Below are 14,319 nucleotides of genomic sequence, written 5' to 3' on the forward strand. Positions count from 1 at the left end.
TTCTTCAGTTTCTGTCAGGCCAGTAAGTCTGCTCTTTTTTTGTGAGTTAGAATTTTGTTCTGCATTTTTCTCCAGCTGTCTGGGGCCCTCTGTTGTGATCCCGGTCAGAGCAGTCAGTGGTGGTAGCCAGGCACTATCTAGTTGTACTGGACTCAGTCTGGTCCCACCACCCATTTGTGCTTGTAGACCTATAACTAGACTTATGTCCTTGCGAGCCCCTAAAGGTGAAGTACAAAGTGTGACCGAGGAGGAGGTATGCTATACTGCAAAAGAACTGCTTGAATTTTCTAATATGTACAAACAGAAACCTGGGGAATATGTGTGGGAATGGCTATTACGGGTATGGGATAATGGTGCAAGGAAAATAAAGTTGGATCAGTCTGAATTTATTGATGTGGGCTCATTAAGCACAGATTCTTCAGTGTCTCAGCCAGAGAAGCAAGAAAAGGGTCTTAACCTTTTATTTGGTTGGTTGGTTTATTTGGTTGGTTTGCGGAAGCATGGATTATGCAGTGCCCTACAGTAAGTCAAGCTGAAGCATCAGACCTGCTTTGGTATATTGTAGAAGAAGGTATCCAAATGCTTAGGGAAATTGGCGTGTTAGAGTGCATTTATCAGGTTAGACCTACAGACCTATACATGGAGTGCCCAGAGGACACACCTTTAACACCACGGTGAGGAACACATTTGTACCGGGGGCCCCAGCATCCTTGAAGACTACTGTGATTGCTATTTTATGTAAGTCAGATTTGACAGGGGGAACTGCCCTAACTGAATTAAGACACCTGACTACAATGTGGAAACCCTGGTGGTGTATGGTTAAGAGTTTGGCTGCTAACCAAAAGGTTGGCAGTACGAGTCCACCAGGTACTCCTTGGAAACCCTGTGGGGCAGTTCTCCTCTGCCCTGTTGGGTTGCTATGAGTTGGAATCAACTCAACTGCAAGGGGTAGCTACAGTGTAGCTGATTGGACCCCGTGGCGGTAAGGGCCAAGTGGCAGCACTCAGTTGACAAAAGACAAGGTGGCATGGTTACTGTAATGGACAGCAAAATCAAAGTAGTAATCAGAATAATTTTACTCATATGGACTTACACCGCATTTGTTACTTAGTCATGGTGTCCCTAGGAGTGCAATAGATGGGAAATCTACTAAATATTTACTTGATCTGCCTTGCTATGAGTCGGAATGGACTGATAGCAAAGGTTTTTTTTGGGGGGGAAGGGATACAAGCTGGAGAATTCTAGGTCAAGTGAACAGCAGTCTAACTCTAATTGCCAGAATAGAGAGACATGGCCCCTCAGTCAGTTCCCAGACTTGAGCGAGTTTACAAACCCACAACCCCTTGAACAAAGGGGAAGCCAGGTACTCTTGAGGAAGGAACCCACTAAACTGCCAAAAATTTATACCGTTATTTTTCTCCCAGCCTTCCGCAAAGGGATCTACAGCGTTTTATAAGAGTAACTGACTATTCACTGGGGAAAAGGAAATAATCAGACTTTTTGGGCATTACTGGATACTGGCTCTGAACTGACACTAATTCCAGGACATCCAAAACATCACTGTGGCCCACCTGTCACAGTAGGGGAGTACAGAGGTCAGGTTACTAATAGTCTTACCCTAGGTTTGTCACACAGTGGTTCCAGTGGGTCACTAAACCCATCCTATAGTGATTTCACCAGTTTGAAAATGCATAATTGGAACAGATATGCTTAGCAACTGGCAGAACACCCACGTTGGATCCCTTACAGGTGGAGTAAGGGCTATTAAGATAGGATAAGCCAAGTGGAAGCCATTATAGCTACCCCTAACTAGGAATATAGTTGACTGAAAGCAATACTGCATTGCTGGAGAGATCGCAGAGATTACTGCCACCACCAGGGACTTTAAAGATGTAGGGTTGGTAATTCCCACCACATCCCCTTTCCATTCACTTATTTGACCTGTGTAAAAAACAAATGGATCTTAGAAAATGACAGTGGATTATTGTAAACTAAACCGGGTCGTGGCTCCAGTTGCAACTGCTGTTTCAGATGTGGTTTTATAGCTTGAGCAAATTAATCCATCTCCTGGTACTTGGTATGCAGCTGTTGATCTGGCCAATGCCTTTTTCTCAATTCTGGTTTTGAAGGAACACCAGAAGCGGTTTACCTTCAGCTGTTATTGTCCTACATCAGGATTATATCAACTCTCCAACTCTATGTCATATTTTAGTCTGCAGTAACTCTGATTGCCTTTCCCTTCCACAAGACAGCACACTGGTCCATTATATCGATGACATTATCCTGGTTGGACCTAGTAAGGAAGAAGCGTCAGTGACTCTGGACTTACTGGTTAAACATTTGCATGCTAACAAAAAAATAAAACAAACCCATTGCAATCCAGTCAATTCCGACTCATAGTGATCCTATAGAACAGAGTAGAACTGTCTCATAAGGTTTCAAGAAGTGGCTAGTGTGTTCGAACTGCCAACCTTTTGATTAGCAGCCATAGCTTTTTTTGTGTGTGTGTGTGTGTGTGTGTGTGTGCGCTTTAGGTGAAAGTTTACAGCTCAAGTTAATTTCTCATACAAAAATTTATACACATACTGTTATGTGATACTAGTTGCAATCCCTATAATGTGAGAGCACAACATGGATGAATCTGGAAGGCATTATGTTGAAGTTAGTCAAGCAGCCATAGCTCTTAACCTCTGTGCCACCAGGGCTCTATTTGCATCCTATAGGATGGGATATTGATCTCACAAAAATTCAGGGGCCTTCTACCTCAGTGAAATTTCTGGGAGCCCAGTGCTGTGGGCCATGTCGAGATATTCCTTTTAAAGTAAAAGATAAGTTGTTAAACCTGGCGTCTCCTACAACTAAAAAGGAGACATAGTCCCTGGTGGGCCTCTTTGGATTTTGGAGGCAACATATCCCTCATTTGGGTGTGCTACTCCAGCGTGTTTATCAAGTGACTCAAAAAACTGCTACTTTTGAGTGGGTCCAGAACATGAGAAGGCTCTGCAACAGATTCAGGCTGCTGTGCAAACAGCTCTGCCACTTGAGCCATATGATCTGGCAGATCCGATGGTGCTTGAAGTGTCAGAGGCATAGATGCTGTTTGGAGTCTTTGGCAGGACCTTAATGGTAAATCACAGCACAGACCCTTAGGATTTTGGAGCAAACCTCTGCCATCCTCTGCAGATAACTACTCTCCTTTTGAAAAAGAGCTTTTGGGTTGTTATTGGGTCTTAGTAGACTGAAGGCTTAACCATGGGCTGCAAAGTCACCATGCAGCTTAAAATGCCTGTCATGAGCTGGGTGTTGTTTGACCCACAGAGCCATAAAGTTGAACCAGTTGCTCTCCATCATTAAATGGAATTGGTATATACAAGATTGGACCCCAGCAGGAACTGAAGGCACAAGTAAGTTGCATGAGGAAGTGGCCCAAATACACATGATCTCCACTCCTGTCACATTACCTACCCTCTCCTGGTCTGCACCTATGGCCTCATGTGGAGTTTGTTATGATCAGTTGACTAAGGAAAACTCATGCCTGGTTTACAGGTGGTTCTGTGTGATATGCAGGCACCGCTTGAAAGTCGACAGTGGCAGCACTACAGGCCCTTTCTGGTACCTCCCTGAAGGACAGTAATGAAGGCAAATCCTCCCAATGGACAGAACTTTGAGCAGTGCACCTGAGTGTCCATTTTGACTGGAAGGAGAAATGGGTAGGTGCACGATTGCCTACTGATTGATGGGCTGTGGCCAGTCGTTTGGATAGTCAGGGACTTGGAATGAACATGATAGGAAAACTGGTGACAAGGTGATATGGGGAAGAGGTATGAGGATAGACCTCCCGTACTGGGCCAAATAAGTGAAGATGTTTGTGTCTTAATGTGAATGCTCACCAAAGGGTAACGTCGGCAGAAGAGGATTTTATCAGTCAAGTGGATAGGATGACACATTTTGTGGAAACCAGTTATCCTCTTTCTCCATCTACTCCTGTCATTGCCCATTGGGCTCTTGAGCATGGTGGCAGGGATGAAGGTTATGCTTGGGCTGAGCAATGTGGACTTCCATTCACAAAGGCAGAGTTGACTACAGCCACTGGTGAGTGCCTAATCTGCCAGCAGCAGAAACCAATACTGAGTCTGGAAATGGCACCATTCCTCGAAGTGAACAGCCAGCAACCTGGTGGGCAGGTTGATTACATTGGACCTCTTTCATCATGGAAAGAACATCTTTTCTTTCTTAATGGGATAGACACTTACTCTGGATATAAACTTGCCTTCTCTGCACTTAATGCTTCTGCCAAAACTGTCATCTATGCACTCACAGAATGTCTTATCCACCATCATAGTATCACACAGCATTGCCCTGGATCAAGGGACTCATTTCACAGCAAGTGAGTGGGCCCATGCTCATGGAATTCACTATTCTTAGCATGTTCCCCATCATCCTGAATCAGCTGGCTTGATAGAACGATGGAATAGCCTCCTAAAGACACAATTACGGCACCTGCTAGGTGCTGGTACTTTGTAGGGTTGGGGCAGTGTTCTCCAGGAGGCTGTATATGCTCTAAACCAGCATCCAGTATATGGTGCTGTTCTCCTGTAGCCAGGATTCACAGTTCCAGGAATCAAGGAGTGGAAATGGGAGTGGCACCACTCTTTATTACCTGTAGTAATCCACTCACAAAATTTTTGCTTCCTGTCCCTGCCACCCTGTGCTCTGTGGGACTGGAGGTATTAGTTCCAAAGGGAGGAATGCTCCCTCCTGGAGACACAACACGGATTCTATCAATCTGAAAGTTAAGAATGCTACCTGGCCAGTTTGCCTATGGATCAACAGGCAAAGAAAAGAGTTGCCATATTGGCTGGTGTGATTGATCCTTACTACCAAGGGGAAATTGGACTGGTGTTGCATAATGGGGGTAAAGAAGATTATGTCTGGAATACAGAAGATCATTTTTTGCATCTGTTAGTACTACCATGCCCTGTGATTAAAGTCAGTGGAAAACTACAGCAACTCAAGTCTAACGTGACTACTAATGGCCCAGGTCCTTCAGGAAGGATGTTTTGGGTCACCCCATCAGGCAAAGAACAACCACGAGCTGTGGTGCTTGCTTTGAAGGTAAAAGGAATGTGGAATGGATGGAGGAAGAAGGTAGTTCTAAATACCAGTTATGACCATGTGACCAGTTGCAGTAACAAGGACTGTAATTGTATTTCTTCCTTGTATGTGTGCATCAAATATTTTTGTTTCCTTCACTTATAAAAGGTAAGATGTAAATGGTGCTAGTGCGTTTTCAGTTTATACACGTTAGTCATATCATGTTAGGTACAAGTATGACCCTGTAAATGTCTTTATTTAGAGATTGTGGTTTAAGGAGATGTGTACAGGTGCCAGGTTGAGAAGAGGTGGACTGTGAGGGTTAACGTTGTGTTGCAGCTTGGCTGGGATGTAATTCTCAGTGGTTTGGCAGTTATGTAATGATGTAGTCATCCTCCATGTTGTAATCTGAAGTGATCAGCCAATCAGTTGTAATGATAATTTTCCTGGGGTTGTGGCCTGCATCCAATATATATATGGACGTTATAGCACAGCCCGCTCGCTTGCTCTGGATCCTGCATCCAGCCCATCATCATCTGACCTCCAGTTCTTGAGATTTGAGCAAGGGGCCTGCTGAAGTTACGCAAGTCAGAAGCCTTCAGCCTGACACCTAACCCATGGACTTGGGACTTGCCAGCCTCTACAACCATGTTAGCCATTTTCTTGAAATAAATATATATGTATATATACACACATACACAAACACATACACAGATGCTTCACTGGTTTTGCTTCTCTAGAGAACCCAGTCTAAGACACATACCAACTTACAAACTGATTTTATTCCAGAAATTTATTGAGTTGATCTTTGGAAATTCAGAATGCATTTCTACAATGAACAGTATTTTATGAGGCACTAGGTTGTCTGGGCAGCCCACAAAAATTCAGTTTAACTTACAGTATGAGTAACAATATTACTATAAACCACACAACTGTGTATTTGTATGTATGCAATTTTTTTTAAAAAAATTACTAATGTACAAAAAAACAGCATATAATACAATATTTTTATATTTTTAATTTGGGTTACAGTGACACCTCTCTTCCCTCTGTATCCCTAACCGCAGACTCCTTGTCCTTTTCAACTTTTGAGTTGTATGAACTTCCCAATATCAAGCCACTGGAGTTGCTAACCATAGCCTCTGACTCTTCATTGGGGTGAAAGAAATGGGTGAAGACTACAAAATTCATCCAGTCAGGAGTTAGATGGTAGTAAGGGAGCCCTGGAATTAAGAAAATAAGAATTTAACAGGGAGATGAAAATCTGATTAGGGTATGATAGAATGAGAACTACAGAACTAAGAAAGGAGTAGGGTTTTGGTGAGTTTCAGGGAAATTTTTTGGTGATGTCTTTCTTCTTCATTCTGTCATCTGGGTGTAATAGAAGAAGGAGAAAATATATGAGAGTGGATAGAAAAATAATGAATGTTGAAGATCAAAGGTGGAAGGAAGGACTTTTTTCTAGCCTTCTAACTTTGCTTCCCTCCATTTTCTAGCCCTTTTAGGCATGGTGGAGCTTGCTAAGCGTAACTGAGGCATCAGTGGAGTAGGTAATGATGAGAGCAAAGGTGGGAGAAATAATTCTTCAGCAGGGGATGAGTGTTCTTGGGGCTTCTGGGTGCCCTTGCAATTGGAGTGAAATAATTAAATCTAGAATTGTCCCTGATATATTTCCCAAGCACCTTGTTGCATCTTGTTAATGAATGACCATTACCAGAGATAAAAATCACCATTTGAAGTAACACATCCTTAAGTTCTTTTGTTTTGTCTATCAGCTTTATGCCTAAAAGAGAGAATTGGATATTTAAAAGACAGGTCTGATAAGCAGAGCATCAGTTACGGAGCAATTGCTAAAATGCCTAATATCTTGTTTCTCTAAAATCTGTAATGTTAAATACAAAGGTGACCACTACCATAAATTGTTTAGGCCTGCCTTGTTTTACATTTCTTTGTTTTGTCTTTAGGTTTGATGAGGCAGCACTCTCTATTCAGAAAGAAAAAACTATTTATAAGGAAATTGAGAATTATCCAACATGTTATAAGGTATTCTTTAAAAGTCTCATTTTCAGCTTTACATTAGATAATTTTTCATATTGGTGTGAATGGGTACCTAAGAGAGAATTCTATGTATATTTGTGTATTTTTGTAAAATAATACTTAATGGGCTTCTGTTTCTGACTGAGATGGAATAAACCCACTACAACTTCTGTCTCTCCTGCTGGTTGTAGCTAAAACTTATGGGCTAAGTATAAAAAGCAACCACCAGTGAACTGTGGAAAGTAATAAAAGCAGGTGAATTGTGGAAGGGAGTGAAAACTTGGAGAAGCATCTGAGAGTGAGGTTCCCAGATTTTTTCCTTCTATTTTCTCAAACGTCATTACCTCTAGAAAAACCTCCAGTTATGGAGCTGGAAAGCAGAGGCTATAGCAGATAAAACTCCTGATGAAATCCCATCTTTCTATGCAGAGGAACTGGGAAAGGAGGCCTTGTTTTTTTTCCTCTTTCTCCCCCCGCCCCCCGCCCCGGCTTATACTCTGAGGATAGGCCCTAGTTGTAGAGCTACAGCAGTAATAGACCCGGGCTGTGGAGCTACAGCAGCTAAAACTCCAAAAGAAGTCTAATCTCTTTAGCCAGAGGAACTGGGAGCTGAGAGAGCAAAGGGAAAATCTCAGAAAGGAGGGAACTGGAAAAGGAGACCCCCTAAGTTTGAATGTGAGTCCACATAGTGTTGGGTTCACTCCCCACTAAAAGCATAGCAGAGGCTCTGGGAACTGAAGTAAGACTTTAAACCACCACCACCAAGTCCCAGACTAACCCCTTAGTGGTGCCTGCATAAGAGACACCCAAATAGGAATGCAGAGGTTTGAGAACTGAAATAAGATTTAAACCACTGCCCAAGTTTCATGTGTGGGACAGACCCAAAGCAGCATAGCAAGGCTTTGAACTTAAGATTAGAACCACCACCCAGCAAACGTAAGACCAAACGTAGTCTGAACATAATTGGGATGAGTGCCAGCTAAAACAAAAACATCAGTATTCTCCTGAGAATTATAGCATAACATTCAGAAATGTCCAGGATATAATCCAGAATTACTTGACATACAAAGAACCAGGAAAATTTGACCAATGTTTAAAAGACAACTGTGAGATGACCCAGATGTTGGAATTATTAAAGATTTCAAAGCATCTATTATAACTGTTCCATGAGGTAAGGTAAACACAGTTGAAATGAATGGAAAGATTGAAACTGTAGAAATTAAGTGGAAATCTTAAAACTGAAAAATACATTTGAAATAAAATACTGTATAGGCTTATTCTCGTGATAGAAATGGTAGAAGAGTCAGTGAACTTGAACATAGATCAATAGAAGTTATCTGAACTATAGAGATAAAAAGGTTGAAAAATAGTTTGTGAAGAGCTGTTTTACTGATAAGATTGTATCAGTAATATCCTTGAAATGGTATCATTATTTCTCTTATTCAAAGTTTTTATTCATACATCTTTTTCTTATTGTCTCTAAGAATTCCAAAGTTTAATTGTAGAGTTATGGCCTCCCCCCGCTTTTTATTCCCTTTTCAAGATGAAATCTAAATATAGCTTTAAAAGAAGTTTTCTTTAAAATGTGTGGTGTATGTTTTCTAAGTCTTCATTACTCAAAGTGTGGTCCTACCAGTGTCAGTACCACCTGGGAACTTGTTAGAAATGGCAGGATCTGAGGCTTCCCTCAGCCCTGCTAAATTGAAGTCTTCATTTCCTGGATGATTTGTATGCACGTTAGAGCTTGAGAAGTACCCTTGTAGGATATTTTCCCTCAAGTGTCCTGTGGAAGTTACTATAGAATTTTTAAATCTCTCAACATATAAACCAAGACTCTGAATGTTAAGTTCCAGATGTTTTTATTACTACCAGGAAATTGGCTTTATTACATCAATATAAATTTGGACCATAATCACCTCTTTTGTTTTAGAAAACAATTGCTCAAGTCCTAGTTCATCTACACAGAAATGACTACGTGGCTGCAGAAAGATGTGTCAGGGAGAGCTATAGGTAAGATAGTTCACCGGTTTATCTTGGCTTGGCAATTAACATTTCTGTTTCTTAAACTAAGATTGCTGGTTAGACAAATGTTTTTGGCTATGAAATTTTTATTTCCCCTAATCTTCATAGCAGTAGAAGCACTTGGTTACCATTTCAGCTTTTACAGCAAAATTTTTACAACTTGTTCTAGTTTTCTGTTTTTCTTGTGGGGACTTCAGTGGGTGAATGACTTTAATGATTTTGTTATATTTACTTCCTACGAAAAAAAGATCTTACCTTGTATGTTGCAGGAAGACCAGAATGAATGATGTTCCTGTTTAAGATGTTTAGCAAGAGCAGTCTCAGTCTCAAGACTGTTGACACTTGGGCTGGTTAACTGTTTGCTGTGGTGGCTGTCCTGTGCTTTTAGGATGTTTAACATTATCCGTAGTCTCTATCCATAGCTGTTAGTAGCACCCCTCACTCGTAACAGTCAAAAACATCTCCAGATGTTGCCAAACGTCCCCTCGGACAAAGATCATCCCTGGTTGAGAACTGTTCTTCTAGGGAAAAGGTGAAAAAGTGTGAACTGTGTTTATTGTAGCATACCAGGGTTCAATGGAAGTGAAGACTGTGCTGCACTGGAACAGCTTCTTGAGGGATATGACCAGCAAGACCAAGATCAAGTGTCGGAGGTCTGCAACTCTCCACTTTTCAAGTACATGGACAATGATGTAAGTTGGCCTTTTTGGTTAGTGTTATTTCCTCTTGAAACAAAGAGGCTTTTAGTAAGATTATTTTTCTCCTTTGTACTTAGGAGATTTTCTGCCTCCTGATTTTCACCTCAAGCTCTACTACTCAGAAAGGAACCACTTCCCATTGCATTTCACCAAAAGTTTAGGTTATTTGGATGTAACCATATGGGTTAACAACCATTTACTTATCCATCTGACTGGGTTGACCATATGCATATATTTAAATGCAGCCCATTTCTCTTTTCTAATTTGTGCTTCCATCTGTTGTCCTCTAGATTCAACAGGTTCTCAACTAACCTGTTGCTTAGGGTATGAAGTTTCTTTTAGGCTCACTGTCTGAAAGAGGTCCATTACATAGTAGCCTTCGTAATTAAGTAGACTTGTTAGAATCCTACGTCTGACAGCTCGCTGTATGAGGCAGGTTATTAATTAAATGTCTCTGAGTCTCAGTTCACTCATCTGTAAAAGTGGAGCTAAAGGTACCTATCTTGAGGGACTGTTGTGAGGACTAGATTAGTCAGTGTGTGAGAAACAGTGTCACACCATGTCGTATACATACTGTGAGCCCTGGGTATGAGTTTTATTCTTTATTTCCTTTTTCTGGTAGATTTGTGAGCGCTTGTTGATTTGGTGTTGCAGGTTTAGTGTCTCCTCATGCAACGGGCCAGTTTAAGACCTTCAGTTTTTTACAGTGACGTCTGTAGAGAAAACAATTTTTTCTGGATAAATTCTTACCTAGGCTTTTGTAAATTTGTATATGTTTTTGAAAAATTTGTCCCTGGCTTACACACAACATTTACTCAGCAGACCTTTGTTCCATAGTACTGCGAGTCTAACGTAGCATGTCCAGATTATCTCAAGTTCCGAGTTGCAGTGTCTGATTGACGTTCTGACTGACTGTTGGCTGTCTCACGTCAGGTCGGTGGATATTCTGACAGCAGAGCAGTGTGGAGTTGTTTGTCTTTAAATGGTAGCGTTTGCTTTCATGAGTGTAGAGGCCTAGGATCTGTATTTTTAGGGATAATTGTTGTTGAGACATCACATAGGGATTCTCATTCTCCAGCTTCTAAGAATATGTTTTATCATTGGCAGTATGCTAAACTGGGCCTGAGTTTGGTGGTTCCAGGAGGGGGCATCAAGAAGAAATCACCAGCTACACCACAGGCCAAGCCTGACGGCACCACGACCACAGCTGCTGAGGAAGAGGAAGACGAGTACTCAGGAGGACTGTGCTAGCATTTTACTGTGCAAGAAAGAACAGGAAGAAGAAGAGAAAAAATTCTGACATGCCATTTCATGGACTTGGAACTTTGGATATTCCATACTTCATTACGGTAGTTATTTGAATGCAAATTAAGACTGTATTTTTCAGTTACCATTTCCCCAAATCACCCATCTGTATCCACTCCCTGTGAAGCATTTTTTTCTGTTCATGATAAGAAGTTTAAGACACCAGCAAGAATTAACGGAAAATGTACTGTCGTGTTTCGATGCAGTAGATTTTAAAATTTATGAGCCAGATTCTAGGCAGATTACGTTCTAAACAAATGAGGCAATAGACGGGGATGTTCTTCCCTTTTGGGATCTTTTAATCTATTGTTGGAGAAGTTCCTTTTCATTTTATTTCATAATTGCTGCTAAAAGTAAGGTTTACTGCTAAAAATAAGCATTTAAAAAATTTGTTTTGAAAGGAAATTTATACTTCATGATATTACATACAGTTAAACTGTTAAATCTTTTCCGAGGTAAGATCAGAACAGGAAGCTATTTTGAGCCTGAAGTATTATTTAGCCCAATAAAAAAATGCATTTAAGATCTTATATGTGAGTTTGTAAAATTTTAAGGTAGCATGTTAAATCATTTTGTAAATGTCTTCAGTTTAGGGCATTTCTTTCACCTAAAAACAAAACAAAACAAAAAACAGTGACTCTCTCCAGACTTACTTGGTTCTTGACTAACTGGAAGCTGTGAAGACCTTTTTTATGCATTCTAAGAAGTAATGTTTCTGTCAATCCTGATATATACATTTCTAGCCACGAAAATAATTTCTAATTTATTTAGAGTCAGAACTATTCTGCTTGACTATAACTTGAACATGGGAAATGCTGTATACTACAAAAATTTATGTGAAAGGGAATAATTGCTTTTGAAAGCCATGTATTTAAAACACTGTGCTGCCAGTGGTTTAATCCTTTAGTAATTTCCAAAAATGTTATTTTTGAAGGATTCCTTTTTCACCCTGCGTGGCTTAGGCCCATCTCATAACCTGTTAATTGGAAAGAGACTGCAGCCAGGGTCAGTGTGCGTTCTGCAGGCAGATGCTGTCCCGGGTCGCTTCCTGCTTAGTCCCCCTCGGGCTGTACTTCTCACACCTTCCTGAGTAGAGTGTGCTGCTTTAGTTTTGCTGGGCTTCCGAGACACACTCGTCTATTTATCCTAAGCGCTTTTAGTCACAGTTGGTTCTGTGGGAGAGCTTAGATAGAATAACAGCCTCATTTTGCAGGTGTGCTTGGGTAGAGAATCTTTATTGAAGGCCTGATACAAAACACTAATTTAATGTTTTAATTCCTTAAATCACTTGCATAGTTCTGCTGGTCGCAGCTCATTTTCAGTAATTGCATCGGGATTAACTATGAACAAATAAAGCTGTGTTCAGGCGTTTGTCCTTAAAGAGCTGTTAATGTTTCAGAGATCCCCTTGTTGCTGCTGTGCCCTTTAGAGTCTCTCAGAAGCTTCTGGAGTCTTACATAAGTGCTGTCTCGAACTAGTTAATCTGTTTAAACAGATTTGGGTAGTGCTTTAAATATGTTTCAGATCATCTGTTCATAGACCATATTATCCATTACCGCTTTGGAGAAGTTTTTTTTAGTTTTAGTCTTTCTTTCTTACATACTGAAAACTTAAAAAAGAAAAAAATAGTGCATTCTGTAGCAGCAGTGTGACTGACCCTTAAACAGCATAAATGGCTGTAGATGGGCGCTGCCTCCCACACACACACCTGGCCCAGATTTAACAGCTAATGTGCGGTACTTGGGTGGTTATTTCTTTGGTAGTAGGGTTAGTCTGTGTGGTGTCTAGCCAACAGCATATGTTACATATTTATTGCATTTTATTTTTTCCCTTAATGTAAATTCTTTATCCTAGAATATAGTCAGCAGTGGAGAGCTTGATGTTTACAACAGGAAAAATTGTTCTTCAGAGCTCTAGCATCATGACCTTGACCAAAGTGGAAGTCTGCATGAATATGCTCAGAATCTAATATTCAATGTTCTATTGTAAGTGAAGTCAGTCTACAAAATATATTTAATATATTGAATTTCTTTGTACATATGCAGAATATGGTATTGATGTATGAAATCTGCTTTATTCCTATTTTTCCCAGCTCTATGATGAGTAGAATATTAAATGTTGTTATAGAAATGCAGATTGTTACTTCTGTATGAAGATAATTATGAAAATAAAATCAAAGTATATAAATAAGATTACTCTTCTCCTAACTATTTTGCTTTGCTCCGTAGTTCCCTTTTTTCCCCAAGGACACGTTTTCTTAATTACTCGTTTGATTCCAGCTGTGTTATGTAAGAATGGTGTTCCGTCTGTCGTTTTCAGTTGTATAATTCTGCCCTTTGGAAGGCAGTTAGGTACTGTTGGGAGTTACTTTAAACTGTTTGGGGAATTCCTGTGTGGCGCAAATAGTCAACACACTTGGCTGCTAACTGAAAAGTTGAGATTCACGTCTGCCCAGAGGTGCCTCAGAAGAAAGGCCTGATGATCTACTTCCAAAAAATCAGCTGCTGAAAACCCTATGGAGGATAGTTCTCTGACACACATGGGGCTGCCATGAGTTGAAATTGACTTGACAGCAACTGGTTTAAACTATTTGGGCTTTTAAAAATACTAGTCATCCAGTTATTAGTCATCCAGTTGACAGCAACAATTGTGAGGACGGCACAGGACCAGGCAGTGTTTCCTTCTGTTGTACATAGAGTCACTAGGAGTTGGAACCGACTCGTCAGCACCTAACAACAACAACAACAACGGTCATCTAGTTACTATAATACTGTGCTGTCTGGTGATCTGGAAGGCTTTAATACATCTTCCAAGAGAGTAATTCTTTCATTGAGTTAAATGAGATAAAAAGCCATAAGATTAGGAGGCTAAGAAAATGTGCATGGCATTGTTTTACAATTACATATAATTTGCATCTTTATTACTAGTTTATTTATAATTAATCAGACATTTATTGACAGCTTACTATGTAATATTGTCCCTGTCTTTTGTGGAATGGAAAGTGGTAATAAAATTTGATGCCTGGATTTCGTAGAAGCTGGAATAAGAAATGCAGCAGAAAGAGTGGTTCTTGGACATAATGCAATTTTGTGTATCTTTAAGAACCCCTTGGTGTATTCTAAGTGTGCTCTGTGATCACTGTGGCATTTGTAGCAAGTAAGAT

General features: G+C 40.4%; 1 protein-coding gene across 2 annotated transcripts in view; it reads left to right on the forward strand.

Moving 5' to 3' along the window:
- Positions 1 to 13,346, forward strand: part of NAPG (NSF attachment protein gamma) — a 33,512-nt gene extending 20,166 nt beyond the window's left edge. The window contains exons 9-12 of one of the 2 annotated variants that reach the window (XM_023740057.1): positions 7,059 to 7,137; positions 9,062 to 9,141; positions 9,716 to 9,845; positions 9,929 to 10,950. In XM_023740057.1, coding sequence (XP_023595825.1) covers positions 7,059 to 7,137; positions 9,062 to 9,141; positions 9,716 to 9,845; positions 9,929 to 10,012 — 373 coding nt within the window. In that variant the 3' untranslated portion in view covers positions 10,013 to 10,950. The other variant, XM_004385794.2, reaches the window with a different exon arrangement.
- Positions 13,347 to 14,319: the final 973 nt, after the last annotated feature.

This window comes from Trichechus manatus, unplaced genomic scaffold (genome assembly GCF_000243295.1).
Source record: "Trichechus manatus latirostris isolate Lorelei unplaced genomic scaffold, TriManLat1.0 scaffold00146, whole genome shotgun sequence".
NCBI lineage: Eukaryota > Metazoa > Chordata > Mammalia > Sirenia > Trichechidae > Trichechus > Trichechus manatus.